Source organism: Rhinoderma darwinii, chromosome 2 (genome assembly GCF_050947455.1).
Source record: "Rhinoderma darwinii isolate aRhiDar2 chromosome 2, aRhiDar2.hap1, whole genome shotgun sequence".
Taxonomy (NCBI): Eukaryota; Metazoa; Chordata; class Amphibia; order Anura; family Rhinodermatidae; genus Rhinoderma; species Rhinoderma darwinii.
In genome coordinates, this window is record NC_134688.1 from 231,846,976 (window position 1) to 231,862,636 (window position 15,661).

The 15,661-nt window shown below is 44.0% G+C and overlaps 1 protein-coding gene across 1 annotated transcript in view; it reads left to right on the forward strand.

Moving 5' to 3' along the window:
- Nucleotides 1-15,661, forward strand: part of LOC142740998 (multidrug and toxin extrusion protein 2-like) — a 106,540-nt gene that overhangs the window by 31,178 nt on the left and 59,701 nt on the right. Inside the window, exons 3-5 of the mRNA XM_075850403.1 lie at nt 4,039-4,081; nt 9,160-9,204; nt 12,765-12,862. Coding sequence (XP_075706518.1) covers nt 4,039-4,081; nt 9,160-9,204; nt 12,765-12,862 — 186 coding nt within the window. The remainder of the gene's footprint in view (nt 1-4,038; nt 4,082-9,159; nt 9,205-12,764; nt 12,863-15,661) is intronic.

Sequence of the window (15,661 nt, forward strand, 5' to 3'; positions counted from 1 at the left end):
TCAAAAAGAAGGAAATTTCTAAGTGACCCTATACTTTTGAACGGTAGTGTATGTCCCCTGCATTACTACACCAGAGGGCATAAAGGTACACGCGCCTATTATTTAAAGTTGTACAACCTCAAAGACTCTGAAGGCATTCCGCTTCCGAGTTCTAGACGGGATGTCATCAGATCTTATCTCCAATCCTCGGGATTACAAAAGATACCGCAAAAGGCGGTATCTAGTCTAGATATCCCGATTTACGGCAGAGGAGTTTCTTGCAGCTCTCAAGAACTCGCCTACCGGCAAGGCCCCAGGGCCCGATGGTCTTTCTCTGGCATATTATAAAAAACTTACTACTCTCCTCACTAGTCCTTTTTTGGCGGCGTTTAATTCCATCACAGAAGGTAGATCGCTACCTGTAGACACGTTGAGGACTCTCATCACAGTAATCCCCAAGGAGGATAAAGATCCCGCCCAATGTAGTAGTTACCGACCCATCTCCCTTCTAAATGTAGACTTAAAACTTTTTTCTCAAGGATCTTGGCTACCCGAATCGCACCGTTTTTATTGACAATAATTCATGGGGATCAGACAGGCTTCCTCCCAACGAGAGAGTCTAGAGATAGTACTATTCGAGCAGTCAATATCATTGAGCACATTACCGCCTCCTCGGTCCCAGCTTTTGTGCTCTCCACCGATGCCGAGAAAGCATTCGACCGGATTGACTGGTCGTTCCTCCAGGAGACTTTATCTTACATAGGTTTGGGCCGGGGAATGCTCAGCTGGATTCTGAGTCTGTACTCAACCTTCACCGATGCCGAGGGGGATAACGGGCATCATTCCTCCCCCTTTCCCATTTCCAACGGACCCCACCAGGGCTGTCGACTATCTCCTTTGATCTTTACGCTATGTCTGGAGCCCTTCTTATGCCATGTCCGAGCCAAGCCAGATGTTGCGGGGATACAGGTGGGGGCCACGACTCATAAAGTCGCAGCATATGCAGACGATTTATTGTTTTTCCTCTCACGGTCCCGTATTTCGGTACCGAACTTGATGGCTGAATTCCGTTCATTTGCAGCGCTGTCTAACTTTTAAAATTAATTTACAAAAATCTGAGGCTCTCAATGTCTCCTTCCGACCTCAGGAGGTGGCAGCCTTGGCGGATTCCTTCCCCTTTAAGTGGGCGACTAGTTCCATTAAATATCTCTGTATTCGGCTCACAAGTCGACCCTCACACCTGTATACTTGTAACTACCCGCACATATTACGGACACTTCAGGGAGACCTTGAGAGATGGTCGAAAGGGACCTTCACTTGGTTTGGTCATTGCGCCATATTCAAGATGAATGTACTGCCTCGGCTGTTGTACATCTTTCAGGCTCTCCCTATCTACATACCACATCTTTTCTTCACCTCACTCACTTCTCTAATGCTTAAGTTTATCTGGTCGAACAAACCCGCACGTATTGCACGAGCAATTCTGACCCGCACGAGAACAGACGGTGGTTTGGGCCTGCCGGACATCCACCGTTATTACCAGGCGGCACACTTGACGCGTATTTTGGACTGGTGTAGACACGCCGAGTCCAAACCATGGGTCAAGTTGGAACAATCCTTCATATCCCTACCTCTCACGGCGGCACCGTGGTTACTAGATCAGATCCCAACCTCGGAAAAATCGCACTCGCTTATAGGCCCCACCTTGCGTGTTGCGGCGCAGGCGTTAAAACATCCACGGATCTCCCCGTCCCCGCTATACCCAGTACTGGACAACCCCGCTTTTCGGCCGGGGTGTGAACCCGGGCCGTTCTCCCGCAAACGCTTAGTAGGGGAGAGACAGGTCCGCCACTATATCACTGATTGCAGACGGCAGCGCAATTAGTGGACAGGGTGGATCCGGGACACCTTCCGCCTTGGCAGGCCTCCCAGCTTCGCCACTTTCTGTTATCCCTCGCTCCGGCGGCTGATTTCTCGCGTGCTCTTACACCATTTGAAATGCAATGCACAATGTCGGGCACGGTCAGTCACGCCCTTTCGGCAAACTACTGTCTCATAAATTCCCCATCTGCAGACTCACACCCCTCATACTTGGCATAAGTGGGAGACGGATCTTGGTAGGAGTTTTACCGAGGGGGATCGTACTCGACTATATGTAATGACCCACCAGTCCTCGATCTCAAGTAGAATTCAGGAGGCGGGATACAAGATTCTGACAAGGTGGTATAGGGTCCCTTCCAGGCTTAATAAATTTTACCCGGAGGTATCTCCTATGTGTTGGAGATGCGGGGTGGAGGTCGGGGATCACTTACATACGTTCTGGGGGTGTCCGCATTTAAAAGCGTTCTGGGAGACGGTTTGGACTGTAATATCTCGGTTTACTGACTACACGCTGCCCAGATCTCCGGGCTTCTTCCTGCTTCATCTGTGTGACATCCCGATCTCCACATACAAGAAAACCATAGTACGACATCTGATCAACACGGCACGTGCGTGCATTCCGGCTATGTGGAAACGGGTGGAGGCTCCCTCGATACGCCTTTGGTTTCAGAAGATCCAAGAAGTGAAACGGATGGAGGAGCTTACGGCTTCTCTACGGGACACTCATGATAAGTTTATGCGAGTATGGTCTATGTGGGTAAGCTTTGAGAATTCTGCGGAGTATCTTGATCTAATATCCTAATATTGTGCGTCACTGGATTTTCATGCTCCTCGTCTGGGACGTCAGTCCATGGGATAGACCCTGAGGATAAGTTCCCCCTTTCCACCCTCCCCTCCCCTCTTTTCCTCACCTCTCCAGCCCCCCTTTCTTTCTTTCGTGTTTTCTATGACTGTATAAATTACATGGGTGCCCACATGTCATACTATGTTTTACAGAATTGTGCAATGTGTTATTTCGTTGTCATGCACCTATAATAAATAAATAAAAACAGAATAAAAAAAAAAAAGAAAAATAAAAATCATCCCCCAAAATAAAACCCCTTATATGGCTTAGTCGACATATAAAAAAAAAAAAGTTATGGCTCTCTGAATGGGGCGAAGCACAAACAAAACAAAAAAATCTACAGGCCTTTACAGCAAAACGGACTTGGACTTTTTTTTTTTTATAAACTGGTTAGTCAGTGTCTTTTTGGTGTAACCTTTTATAAATAGTTGATTTAAATTTTTTTTTTTTTTTATATACAGCTGCTCTGTATTCTACATACCTTGCCGCTATATTTAGAGCTAAATCATGCTCCCGTCAGATACGCGGGACTGACTGCTTTGGTGACAGTGGGGATCCACCTGTAATCTATCACATCGAAGTTCATAACTTAGAGGGTATGTGCACACGACCTCTTTTTAGACGTAATGGAGGCGTCTTACGCCTCGAATTACGCCTGAAAAGACAGCTCCAATACGTCGGCAAACATCTGCCCATTGCTTGCAATGGGTCTTACGATGTTCTGTGCAGACGAGCTGTCAAAAGACGGCGCGTAAAATGACGGCTCGTCAAAAGAAGTGCAGGACACTTCTTGGGACGTTTTTGGAGCCGTTTTCTCATAGACTCTATTGAAAAACAGCGCCAAAAACGGCAGTGAAAAACGTGAGTTGCTCAAAAAATGTCTGAAAATCAGGAGCTGTTTTCCCTTGAAAACAGCTTCGTGTTTTCAGACATTTTTTGTTAAGCGTGTGCACATACCCAGAAGCGTGTGCACATACTCAGTGTCAGCAGGTCCTACGTGTCTCTGACACGCAGGATCCACCTGTAATCAATCACTTCAGGTCTGCGGGACTGACTGATTCAGGTAATAGCGAATGATACAGAGCAGCTGTACCAACAAAAAAAAAAAAAGTTAAAAAAGTTTTATAAACTATTTATAAAGTTACACCAAACACAATGGCAAACATGTTCTTAAAAAAAAAAAAAAAAGATGCCCTGCAAAGATGTACATAGCCTTTATGGGTTAATCTATTAATGTAGATCTGGGTAATCTCTTTTCGTCCCCCCTGAATTACTGCAGTCATATAATAGGTTTATTTAAACTAAAGATAAAACTCCCTTTTCTTTTTTTTTAGGTTAACGCAAAAATATGTAGCAATATTTTCAATTGCGCTACCGGTAAGTATCACGTTTGTTATCCAGTAAATCTGTAAAAGTTAATAATTCTTCTGTTTTTTAGATTATGCTTCTCTGTGCCTACCATGTTTTTCTGACTTGAAGTTGTAGTTAAAGGGGTTGTCCCGCAAAAACCATGGTGGTTTACTTCCATAAAAAGCATTGCACCAGTCCACAGGTTGTGTGTGGTATTGCAGCTCTGCCCTATTTACTTTAACAGAGCTGATCTGCAATACCAGACACGGACAATAGACAAGTGTGGCGATTTTGTTTTTGGATGAAAGAAACAATGTTTTTCTAATCCTGGGAAACGAATTTTCAATAAAGTGTATTTGCTTATCAGCAGTTACTAGCAAGTGTATTTGTCGTGGCGTGCTGTGGTAGCGGGCCGCTCGGCTAAATGAGTGGCAAAATTATATGTGGTTTTTAACTTGAATTGTTTTGCGATGCGCTTTACCTTCAGGGTAGGAACACGCGGCGTATTCAGTGGGGTTAAACTGCATCAAGCTGCGCAGCATATCCTCCCTGAACACCAACACTGTGGTGCGTTTTGTTTTTGGGTGGAAATTCTTCTGCGGAAATGATAGCACATACTTAACCTCTCCCTCCTTGACGTCCGCTACAGCCTCCCTGGATGACATTGCAGGCCATATGCAGCGATCACATGGCCTGCTACTTCATCCAAGAAGGACAGACTGGAGAAGAAGCCGGGAACTCTGGGTAAGTAACGTTATTAATTTTTTTTATTTTTTTTATTTTTTGCTTTCTTGCGATTTTTGCGGCGGAATCACTGTGATTCCGCCGCAAATATCGCAACACACACCATTTTGCTGCAGGTTTAAGCACCCCATTGAATTCCATTGGAAAACATGCAACAGAAGAGCTGCAATTCCACAGAATTAATTGACATGCTGAAGTAGAAGAAACCGCATTGCAAGTCAATTTATGTGCATTTTTGCTGGCGGCATTTTTCTGTAGTGTGGGGACGAGATTTGTTGAAATCTCACCCACACTTCTGCTACTGTAAAACGCTGCAGAATTTCCGCAATTAATTAGTTGCGGAAAATTGGCAGTGTTTACGCTGTGTGTGTTCCTACCCTTACAAGCCGCACATACATGCCCTGTATTCCACAGGTTGGATACGCTGCGGAAAAACTGTGCAGCGTATCAGACCTGAAATCCGCAGCACCTTCCATCCGAAAAAACGCACCATGCTGTGGCGTTTTTTTAAACGTAATTTCCGCTGCTTAAAACCACGCTTGAAAAAAAAAAAACTTTTATACTTACCCCCTTCCTCTTCTCTGCGCGTAGTCCGGCCTCCTAAGATGACGTCACAGGCCATGTGACTCTGCAGCCTGTGATTGTCTGCAGCGGTCACATGGGATGAAACAAAATTCCAGGAGCCCAGACTGCAGGAAGAACGAGAGCGTTCTCGGTATGTTTTTTGTATCTATTTCCGGAGTTGGGATTTTTCATTTGGCGGCGAAACCACTGCGATTCCGCTGCAAAAGTCATGTCACTTGGCTTTCTGTTGCAGGTTTTGTACCTCCATTGAATTCAATGGGGAAAACCCGCAACGGAAAATCCACAAAAACGCAGCATCATTTGACATGCTGTGGATTTAAATTCCACATCACAGGTGAATTTATTAACCTTAAGGGCGGATTTACACGAACGTGATTTTCGTCCGTGCAACCCGCGTAATTTTCACACGGGTCGCACGGACCTATACAAGTCTATGTGGCAGTGCAGAGTGTCCGTGGTTTTTGCGCAGCGTGAGTCCGCTGCGTAGAACTCACAACAGGTTCTATATTTTGGCGTTTTTTGCGCATCACACACCCATTGAAGTCAATGGGTGCGTGGAAATCACGCGCGCCCCACGGAAGCACTTCCGTGGGACGCGCGTTATTCGCGCAACGGCAGTAAAAGAATGAATGTAAACCGAAAAGCACCACGTGCTTTTCTGTTTACAAACATCCAAACGGAGTGTCATAATGATGGCGGCTGCGCGAAAAGCACGCAGCCGCGCACCATATGAACATGACACACGGAGCTGTCAAGTGCCTTTTGCGCACGAAAAACGCATACGCTCGTGTAATCCGCCCTTACGCTGCGTTTTTTTTTCTGCAGTGTGGGCATGAGATTTTCTTGATCTTAGCCACTTTGCTGCTACTGTAAATGCTGCGGAATTTCCGCACAGAATTCCGTTGTGGAAACTCCGCAGCGTTTACACTACGTGGGAACCCGGCCTTATAGCTGGAGAATTGCAGACTGTTTTAACAAGTCAGTGAAATCAAAGCCAGGTGAAAATTTGCTCCGTGATCTGCAGCTAGATTGAGGCTGGGTTCACACGACCTATTTTCAGGCGTAAACGAGGCGTATTATGCCTCGATTTACGCCTGAAAATACGGCTCCAATACGTCGGCAAACATCTGCACATTCATTTGAATGGGTTTGCCGACGTACTGTGCAGACGACCTGTAATTTACGCGTCGTCATTTGACAGCTGTCAAACAACGACGTGTAAATTGACTGCCTTGGCAAAGAAGTGCAGGACACTTCTTTGCAACGTAATTTGAGCCGTTCTTCATTGAAGTCAATGAAGAGCAGCTCAAGATTTACGAGCGTCACAGATGCCTCGCATAATGCGAGGAGGAGCTTTTACGTCTGAAACGAGGCAGCTGTTTTCTCCTGAAAACAGTCTGTCTTTTCAGACGTAAAAGCCTCTCATAGTGTGCACATACACTGAAGAAGCTACAGAAAACTCTAATTATTTTGCATTTTCTTTTTGAAGCAAATCAGCAACTTATACGCTGTATATAGCAATTTATAGTTTGCTCTGGAGTTCAGACTTCAAATGTTAATATGTAGGCTGTTTATGGACTGCAGGGGAGTCATCAGGTATTTGATTTCCGTGAAGTTGCCCCGCTCAGACTGCGGATTGTGCCTGCTGCTAGCAGGAATGTCATTCTGCTAGTAAGACCAGGGTTATACCTAGACTTTATGTAGTACTAAATAATTGGTTTTATTTATGGAGCTACAGCTGAAATCCAAATGAGTATATTGAGTTGCATGCAATCTTGGACTGCAGCTGTCTCTCAATAGTTCAAATAAATTATGTAGGACTACAAAAAGTCTAGGTTTAGCCGTGGCCTAAGCCTATACCCTTCAGCCATAACATTAACCACCTGCCTAATATTGAGTAAGGATGAGTTCACACGGGGCGGATACGCTGCATAAGAGCATGCAGCTTATCTGCCCTGTGCGCCGCAGGGAATTCCGTCTGGAAGACCGCACCAAACTGTGGTGCAGCTTTTCCCCTGGAATGTCCGCTGTGAAAAACTACAGGACTTAGCAGGCCGGACTCCTGGGAAGTCGTTTAATCCCAGGAGACCGTTGCAGCCTGTCATTGGCTGCAGCGGCAGTCACATGGGATGAGGCGTCATCCCAGAAGGCTGGCCTGGAGGAAGAAACAAAGACTTCTGGGTAAGTATAAGGATTTTTTTCTGAGTTGCGGATTTGCAAAAAACGCAACAGCTGCTATATGTTGTGGATTTTACTTCCCATTGAGTTCAATGGGGAAAACGCGCAACAAATAAGCAGTTTTTATGCAAATACAATTGACAAGCTGCGGAATAATAATCTTCACCGCAGGTCAATTTCTGAGGGTTTTTTGTTTTTTTCTGCACCGTATTTATGCAGTGTGTGGATGAGATTTGTTTTCTCATCCACTTTGCTGCTACTGTATTTACGCAATGTGTGAACTGACCCTAAATCCTCCCTTAGTGCCACCAATGCAGCTCTGACCCGTTGCGGCATGGACTCCACAAGACCTCTGAAGGTGTCCTGTGGTATCTGGCACCAAGATGTTAGCAGTAGATCATTTAAGTCTTAGTAAGGTGGAGCCTACATGGATCAGACTTGTTTTTTCAACCCTTTCACACAGATTCTTGAGCGGATTGAGATCTGGGGAATTGGGAGGCCAAGCCAACACCTTTTAAACTCTGCAAAAATAGTTCAGGAAATAGCGTGAGGAACATGAGTGTGCTGGGACACATTATCCTGCTGAAAGAGGCAACTGCAATTAGGGATTACTGTTGCCATTAAGAGGTGTACTTGGTCTGCAACGCTGTTTGGGTGGGTGGTATGTGTCAAAGGAACATCCACATGAATGTCCGTACCTGAGGTATCCCAATGGAACATTGACCAGATCATAACACTGCCTCCACCAGCTTGCCTTCTTCCCATAGTGCGTTCAAGTGCCATCTCTTCCCCAGGTAAGTGACAAAAACCACCTGGCCGTCCACATAATGTAAAAGAGAACCTGATTCATCAGACCAGTCCGACTTCTTTCATTGCATCATTGTCCAGTACTGATGCTCACGTGCCTATTGTAGGCGCTTTTGGCATTGAAGAGAGGTTAGCACAGGTACTCTGACTGGTGTGCGGCTAAGCAGCCCCAAAGTACAATGCACTGTGTCCAGACGCCTATCCTAGTCAGCATTAACATTTTCAGCAATTTGTGCTACATTAGCTCTGCTGTGTGATCGAACCAGACTGGTTAGCCTTCGCTCCACACACGCATCAATGGGTCGAACCTTCAACCTTTTGTTGCTGGACTTTTTCCAGCACCTTCACCTGGTTCTGGAACTCTCATAAAAGTGAATATGAGGTACGGAAACAGTGCGGCGAGCTATGCTGTTTCCAGAACTCAGGAGCTAAGGAAAAAGTGTAGCTCTATGCTGTACCTGGAACTGCCATTTACTTTTATTGGTATTCTGGAAACCGCATAACAAAACACGCTTGGCGGTTTTTGGGATACCCAGCTACCCCATCAGCCAGTGACCATGGCCTAGCGTCAGAAGATAGTACAGGGGTCTGGCACCCGCATCTATTGGACATTTATGGCACATCCTGTGGATATGCCATAAATGTCCCAGATGGGAATATCCGTTTAACTATTACAAAAGACTGTATCAATGTGTATATTGCCAACAAACCTGGTATTTTATGTTTAATTTACCTTTTTTTTTAATTAATTAATTTTTTAAAATCTTCCATCTTTTCAATGTCCTTTATAGGCAGTTTTTCTTCACCAACTGCAAGCAAAATATTTACAAAATCAGGTAAAATACAGTATATTTTTTAGCTGACTTACTAGTGTGTTTTTCTTTTAAAAAGTCTATAATCCGTTAAGAAAAAAATAGCGTACTTGTATTTAATAAATTGCCTTGTGCTAAGGCTCCATGGCGTACATGTACGTCATGGAGATCAAACTGTATGTAAGTCTGTACCAACCCTACCCCTGCACAACACAACTGATGGTCTCAAATACGTAATGAAGGCAAGAAATTCAACAAATTAACTCTTGACAAGGCATGCCTGTTAATTGAGGAACAACGCAGATGATTACCTCATGAAGCTGATTGAGAGAATGGCAAGTGTGCAAAGTAGTCATCGAAGCAAAAGGGGGCTACTTTGAACATTCTAAAATGAAAAACAAATTCTGGTTTGTTTAACACTGTTTTGTTTACTTTAATTCCATATGTGTTCCTCCTTTGTTATCATGTCTTCAATATGAATCTACAATGTAGAAAATAAGAAGTAAAACCATGGAATGAAAAGGTGTTTCAACTTTTGACTGGTACTGTATATCATTAGCAAATCATGGGTGTGTGTGTGTGTGTGTGTGTGTGTGTGTATATATATATATATATATATATATATATATATATATATATAGTAAATATAAAAGTGATTAAACACACTCCTGCACTATTGTTTTTCAGTGAAAGTGGAAGTACACTTAAAGGAAAGAAACATCTGTAACTGAGCTATATATATATTTGGCATGCCTATATGTGTCTGGTTGCGACTGATACCAAGATTAGTTTTCTCCACTTCTGCAAGGCAGGAAAAAAATGTTGTTCCACTGAAATGAGATGACTACTAGTACAGGTCCTTCTTAATTAGATCATCAAAAAGTTAATTTACTTCAGTAATTCAATTCAAAAAGTGATTCATTACACACAGCAGTGGCGTAACTACCGCCGTAGCAGCCGTAGCGACTGCTACGGGGCCCGCGGCATGAGGGGGCCCGTGTAGCCCGCCGGCACGGGCCCCCAACATGGCCGCAGGCTCCGCTAGCAGCCGCTATGGCTGCTACAGCGGGACGCCACTGAACACTACGGCAGAGCAGGTAGGTATCTCCCCGCTCTGCCATTAAACAAAAGACATGTATCCCCTATCCACAGGACAGGGGATACATGTGTGATCGCTGGCAGCGATAAGGAGAACGGGGGACTGAAAGTCCCCCCGAAGTTCTCCATCACTAACCTCGGACTTCCGGGGTCTGTGTCGGCAGCTCCGTAGAAATGAATGGAGCGCAGGTCGCGCTTGTGCGAATGCGTGACCAACGCTCCTTTCGTTTTTTATTGAGCTGCCGACACAGACGCCGGAAGTCAGAGGTTAGTCTTGGAGTCCCCCGTTCTCCCTATCAATGCCAGTGATCACACATGTATCCCCTGTCCTGTGGATAGGGGATGCATGTTATTTGTAGGACACACTATAGGTCGCATTTTATTTGGGGGGGGGGGGGGCGCTGTATGGCGTTCCCTGCAGGGGGGGGTGTATGGCGTTCCCTGCAGGGGGGGGGGCGCTGTATAGCTTTCCCTGCAGGGGGGGGGCGCTGTATGGCTTTCCCTGCAGGGGGGGGGGCGCTGTATGGCGTTTCCTACGCGGGGGGCTGTATGGCATTCCCTACAGGGGGGGGCTGTATGGCGTTCCCTACAGGGGGGGGTTGTATCGCGTTCTCTACAGTGGGGGCTGTATCGCGTTCTCTACAGTGGGGGCTCTGTCCCCCTGTAGATAACGCCATACAGCGCCCCCCCCTGTAGATAATGCCACACAGTCCCCCCTGTAGATAACGCCACACAGTCTACAGGGGGGACTGTATGGCGTTATCTACAGGGGGGGCTGTAAAAAAGGCACTATCTACAAGGGGGGGGGCCCAGTCAAAAGTTTGCTATGGGGCCCAGTCTTTCCTAGTTACGCCCCTGACACACAGAGTGATCTATTTCCGGCATTTTCTTTTTTTTTTTTCTTTTAATGTTGATGATTGTGGCTAATAGTTAATGAAAACCCAAAATTGAGTTTCTCCGAAAATTAGAATATTGGGTAAAAGTTCAAGATTGTAGACTCATGGTGTCGTACTCTAATCAGCTAATCCACACAACACATGCAAAGGTTTCCAAAGCCTTTAAATGGTCCAACAGTCTGGTTCAGTAGCTACACAATCATGGGGAAGACTGCTGACTTGACAGTTGTCCAAAGGACAGTCATTGACACCCTCCACAAGGAAGCTGGCTGTTCACAGAGTGCTGTATCCAAGCAGATTAATGGAAAGTTGAGAGGAAGGAAAAAGTGTAGTAGAAAAAGGTGCACAAGCAACAGGGATAACCGTAGCCTTGAAAGGATTGTCAAGAAAAGGCCATTCAAGAATCTGGGTGAGATTCACAAGGAGTGGACTGAGGCTGGAGTCAGTGCTTCAAGAGCCACCACACACAGACGTATCCAGGACATGGGCTACAACTGTCACATTCCTTGTGTCAAGCCACTCATGACCCAGAGACAATGTCAGAAGCGTCTTACCTGAGCGAAGCACAAAAAGTACTGGTCTGTTGCTCAGTGGTTCAAAGTCCTCTGTTCAGGTGAAAGTAAATTGTGCATTTCATTTGGAAATCCAGGTCCCAGAGTCTGGAGGAAGAGTGGAGAGGCACTTAAATCCAAGTTGCTTGTGGTCCAGTGTGAAGTTTCCACAGTCAGTCATGGTTTGGGGAGCCATGTCATCTGCTGGTGTTAATCCACTGTGTTATATCAAGTCCAGAGTCAACGCAGCCGTCTACCAGGATATTTTAGAGCACTTCATGCTTCCCTCTGCTGACAAGCTTTATGGAGATGCTGATTTCATTTTCCAGCAGGACTTGGCACCTGCCCACACTGCCAAAAGTACCAATACCTGGTTTAATAACCACAGTATCACTGCGCTTGATTGGCCAACAAACTCGCCTGACCTAAACCCCATAGAGAATCTATAGGGTATAGTCAAGAGGAAGATGAGACACCAGACCCAACAATGCAGACGAGCTGGAGGCCGCTATCAAAGCAACCTCAGCTTCCATAACACCTCAGCAGTGCCACAGGCTGATCGCCTCCATGCCACGCCGCATTGATGCAGTAATTCATGCAAAAGGAGCCCCGACCAAATATTCAGTGCATATACTGTAAATACTTTTCAGTAGGCCAACATTTCGGTATTAAGAATATTTTTTGAAATTGGGCTTATGTAATATTCTAATCTTCTGGGAGACTAAATTTTGGGTTGGTCATAATCTTCAACGTTAAAAAAAAAAAAAAAATGCTGGAAATAGATCACACTGTGTGTAATGAATCTATATAATATAGGAGTTTCACTCTTTGAATTGAATTACTGAAATTAAATTAACTTTTTGATGCTATTCTAATTCATTGAGAAGGACCTGTATTTACAGATGGCTCTGCATTAGACAGTGCCATCTTCTTTCCCCATTTTATGTGTAAATATATAAGCCAATCTAAAAGTGCCTCTTCTATATTTTTTTCAGTTATTGTCCGCAACTAACCCAGAAAAATATTTTTTCCTTTTTAGAATATAATGTGGCCTCAGGTTTTTACTGGTATATTGGTAACCGTCATTAACACCGTGATCAATGCAATCTTAATGTATGGACTGAAGATGGGAATCGAGTAAGTCATTGTTCTTGTTAGAAATGTTGCTGATAAATAATTCCTCTAAGGCCCCCTGTACACTGCTGAAGCCGTAATCCCGGTCCGTGATTATGGCTGCGACCGTCATCCGCATTTGCGGGCCGTGCTCCCATTATAAAATATGGGAGCACAGTCAGTAAAAAAAATAAAAATAAAATAGAACATGTCCTAATTTTTACGGAAGCTTTTTACTGCCCAGGCACCTTCCTGTAAATATACGGGAAGGTGTCAGTCGGCCATAGAAATTAATTGATCCGTAAAATCTATGGTCGTGTACATGGGGCCTTAATGTGAAATTCTGTGCCTGGTACAGGTGCATTCAAGACCACTTTAGACCAGGATAACTCTCACACACGCACAATCACACACAGACTCACACAATTACACACACAATGAAGGAAAGGTATTAAGAAAAGACAGAAGCATCTCCTTTCTTTTGTGTCTACTCCTGTATATGTCTAAAATAAACTGAGACAAATACTGCATGTGATCATGGCTTAACCAGTTAGTGACCGCCAATACGCCTTTTTACGGTGGCCACTAATGGGCTTTATTCTGATGCATACGCCTTTTCATGGTGGTCACTAATGGGCTTTATTCTGATGCATACGCCTTTTCACGGTGCTGCATCAGAATAAATAAACCGAGCAGGGAGCCGTTAAATCTTCCTGGTCTCCGCTACCAGAGGTAGTGGAGGGCTAGGGGCATCCCTGCTCGAACGGGTGAGAGCGATATTCGTATCGATCTCACCCGTTTAACCCCTCAGATGCGGCGCTCAATAGCTAGCGCCGCATCGGAGTTGTTTTGGAGAGAGGGAAGGAGATCCCTCTTATCCCACCGGCACCCGGCGATAAGATCGCCAAGTGTCTGTGCCTTCTATGGGAGCCGGGGGCCTAATAAAGGCCCCCAGGTCTGCCTGCAGTTAATGCCTGCTAGGTTATGCCAGAGGCATGGCCTAACAGATGCCTGTCCGTTTTAAAGGGACAGGCAGTAATGTACTGCAATACAAAAGTATTGCAGTGTATTATAAAAGTGATCGGGTGATCGCATATTAAAGTCCCCTAGTAGGAGTAGTAAAAAAGTAAAAAAAAGTTTAATAAAGTTGATAAAAAAAATGTGAAAAAAAAATGAAAAACCCACTTTTTCTCCTTACAAAATGCTTTACTATTAAAAAAACAAAATAAAGTAAAAAAGTTACACATTTGGTATCGACGCGTTCGTAACGACCCCAACTATAAAGCTATTACATTATTTAACCCGCACGGTGAACGTCGTAAAAAATAATGGAAAAATTGTTGTTTTCTGTGAATCCTGCCTTAAAAAAAAATGTGATTAAAAAGTGATCAAAAAGTCGCATCTACTCCAAAATGGTATGAATAAAAGCTACAAGTCGTCCTGCAAAAAAAAAGCACTCCTACAACTGCATCGGCGGAACAATAAAAAAAGTTCTTGCTCTTCGAATATGGAGACACAAAAACAAATTTTGAAAAAAGTGTTTTTACTGTGTAAAAGTAGTAAAACATACAAAATCTATATTTTTTTTATTATATTTATGGGTTTTTTTTCTATTCCCCCCCCCCAAAAATGGTGCTATTAAAAAAAACAAGACCTTATACACCTATGTCGACGCAAAAATAAAAAGTTATAGCTCTTGGAATGCGACGATGGAAAAACTTATAAAATAGCTTGGTCATTAAGGTTTAAAATAGGCTGGTCATTAAGGCCTGATTCACACGAACGTGTTAAACGTCCGTGGGACGGCCGCTGAAACAGCGGCCATCCCACGGACCTATGTAATTCAATCTGGCCGTTCACACAGTCGTTGTTTCAACGGACCGTGTGACTGGTCCGTGCGTAAATAGGACATGTCCTATCTTTTCACGCATCACACATCCCTCCATAGACTCTTAACTATGGGGGATGCGTGACATCGCGTCCCGCAGAGCTAAGCACGGATGCACATCGGACGTGAAAAACTGCAGTTTTTCATGTCCGAGATGCGCAGCGCTCGTGTGAATAAGGCCTAAGGACTGATTTGCACGAATTTCAGCGACGGAAAATTAGTTCCAATCATTAGAATGTGGTTGTTTCTGCAGGAGGTACATGGATTTTGGAAAGTGCTATTCGGATGAAAAACTGATTTTCAGTTCCGAAAAAATTTTGCAACAAAACTGCCACGTGTGACTAGACCGTAAAGCCATACAGTGCAGATTTTGTATGCAATTTTTTAAGCCAAAACCAGAATTGGATCCAGTACAGCAGACCTAGAACGCCTTTCTATTTACAGTATTTCTCTTGTGTAGATTCAGTTCTTTGTTTTAGCTTTAAAAACATACAAAATCTGCAGAATATCTGGACTGTGGGAACAAGGCCTAAGGGAGGAGGCAATGTTTTATTTGGCAAAACAAAAAGCAACTGAAAAAATGTAGAAAAACAGCATAGTAGCAGTTTGTAAGGTTGTAAAAAAAAAAAAAACACCACTAAAAAAAGTGTCAATTTTAACCTATTATGCTACAATATAGAATTATAGATATACCTTGAACAAGTTTAGTGACTGTCTAGAATCTTCCAATTGCTTAAACAAATGTGGAACAACAAATCTGTAATTTTAAAGGGAATGTCGCTTTTTTTTTTTTTTTCTTTAGTTAAACAGTTAGTGTATAAATGATTAAATATTCTAATTTTTTCACTAGTCAGGAAATATTATAAATTAGATTCTAATTTATAACATTTCCCTGTGCTGGTCACTAGAGGGAGCAATTCCCAAAATTGCAGCAT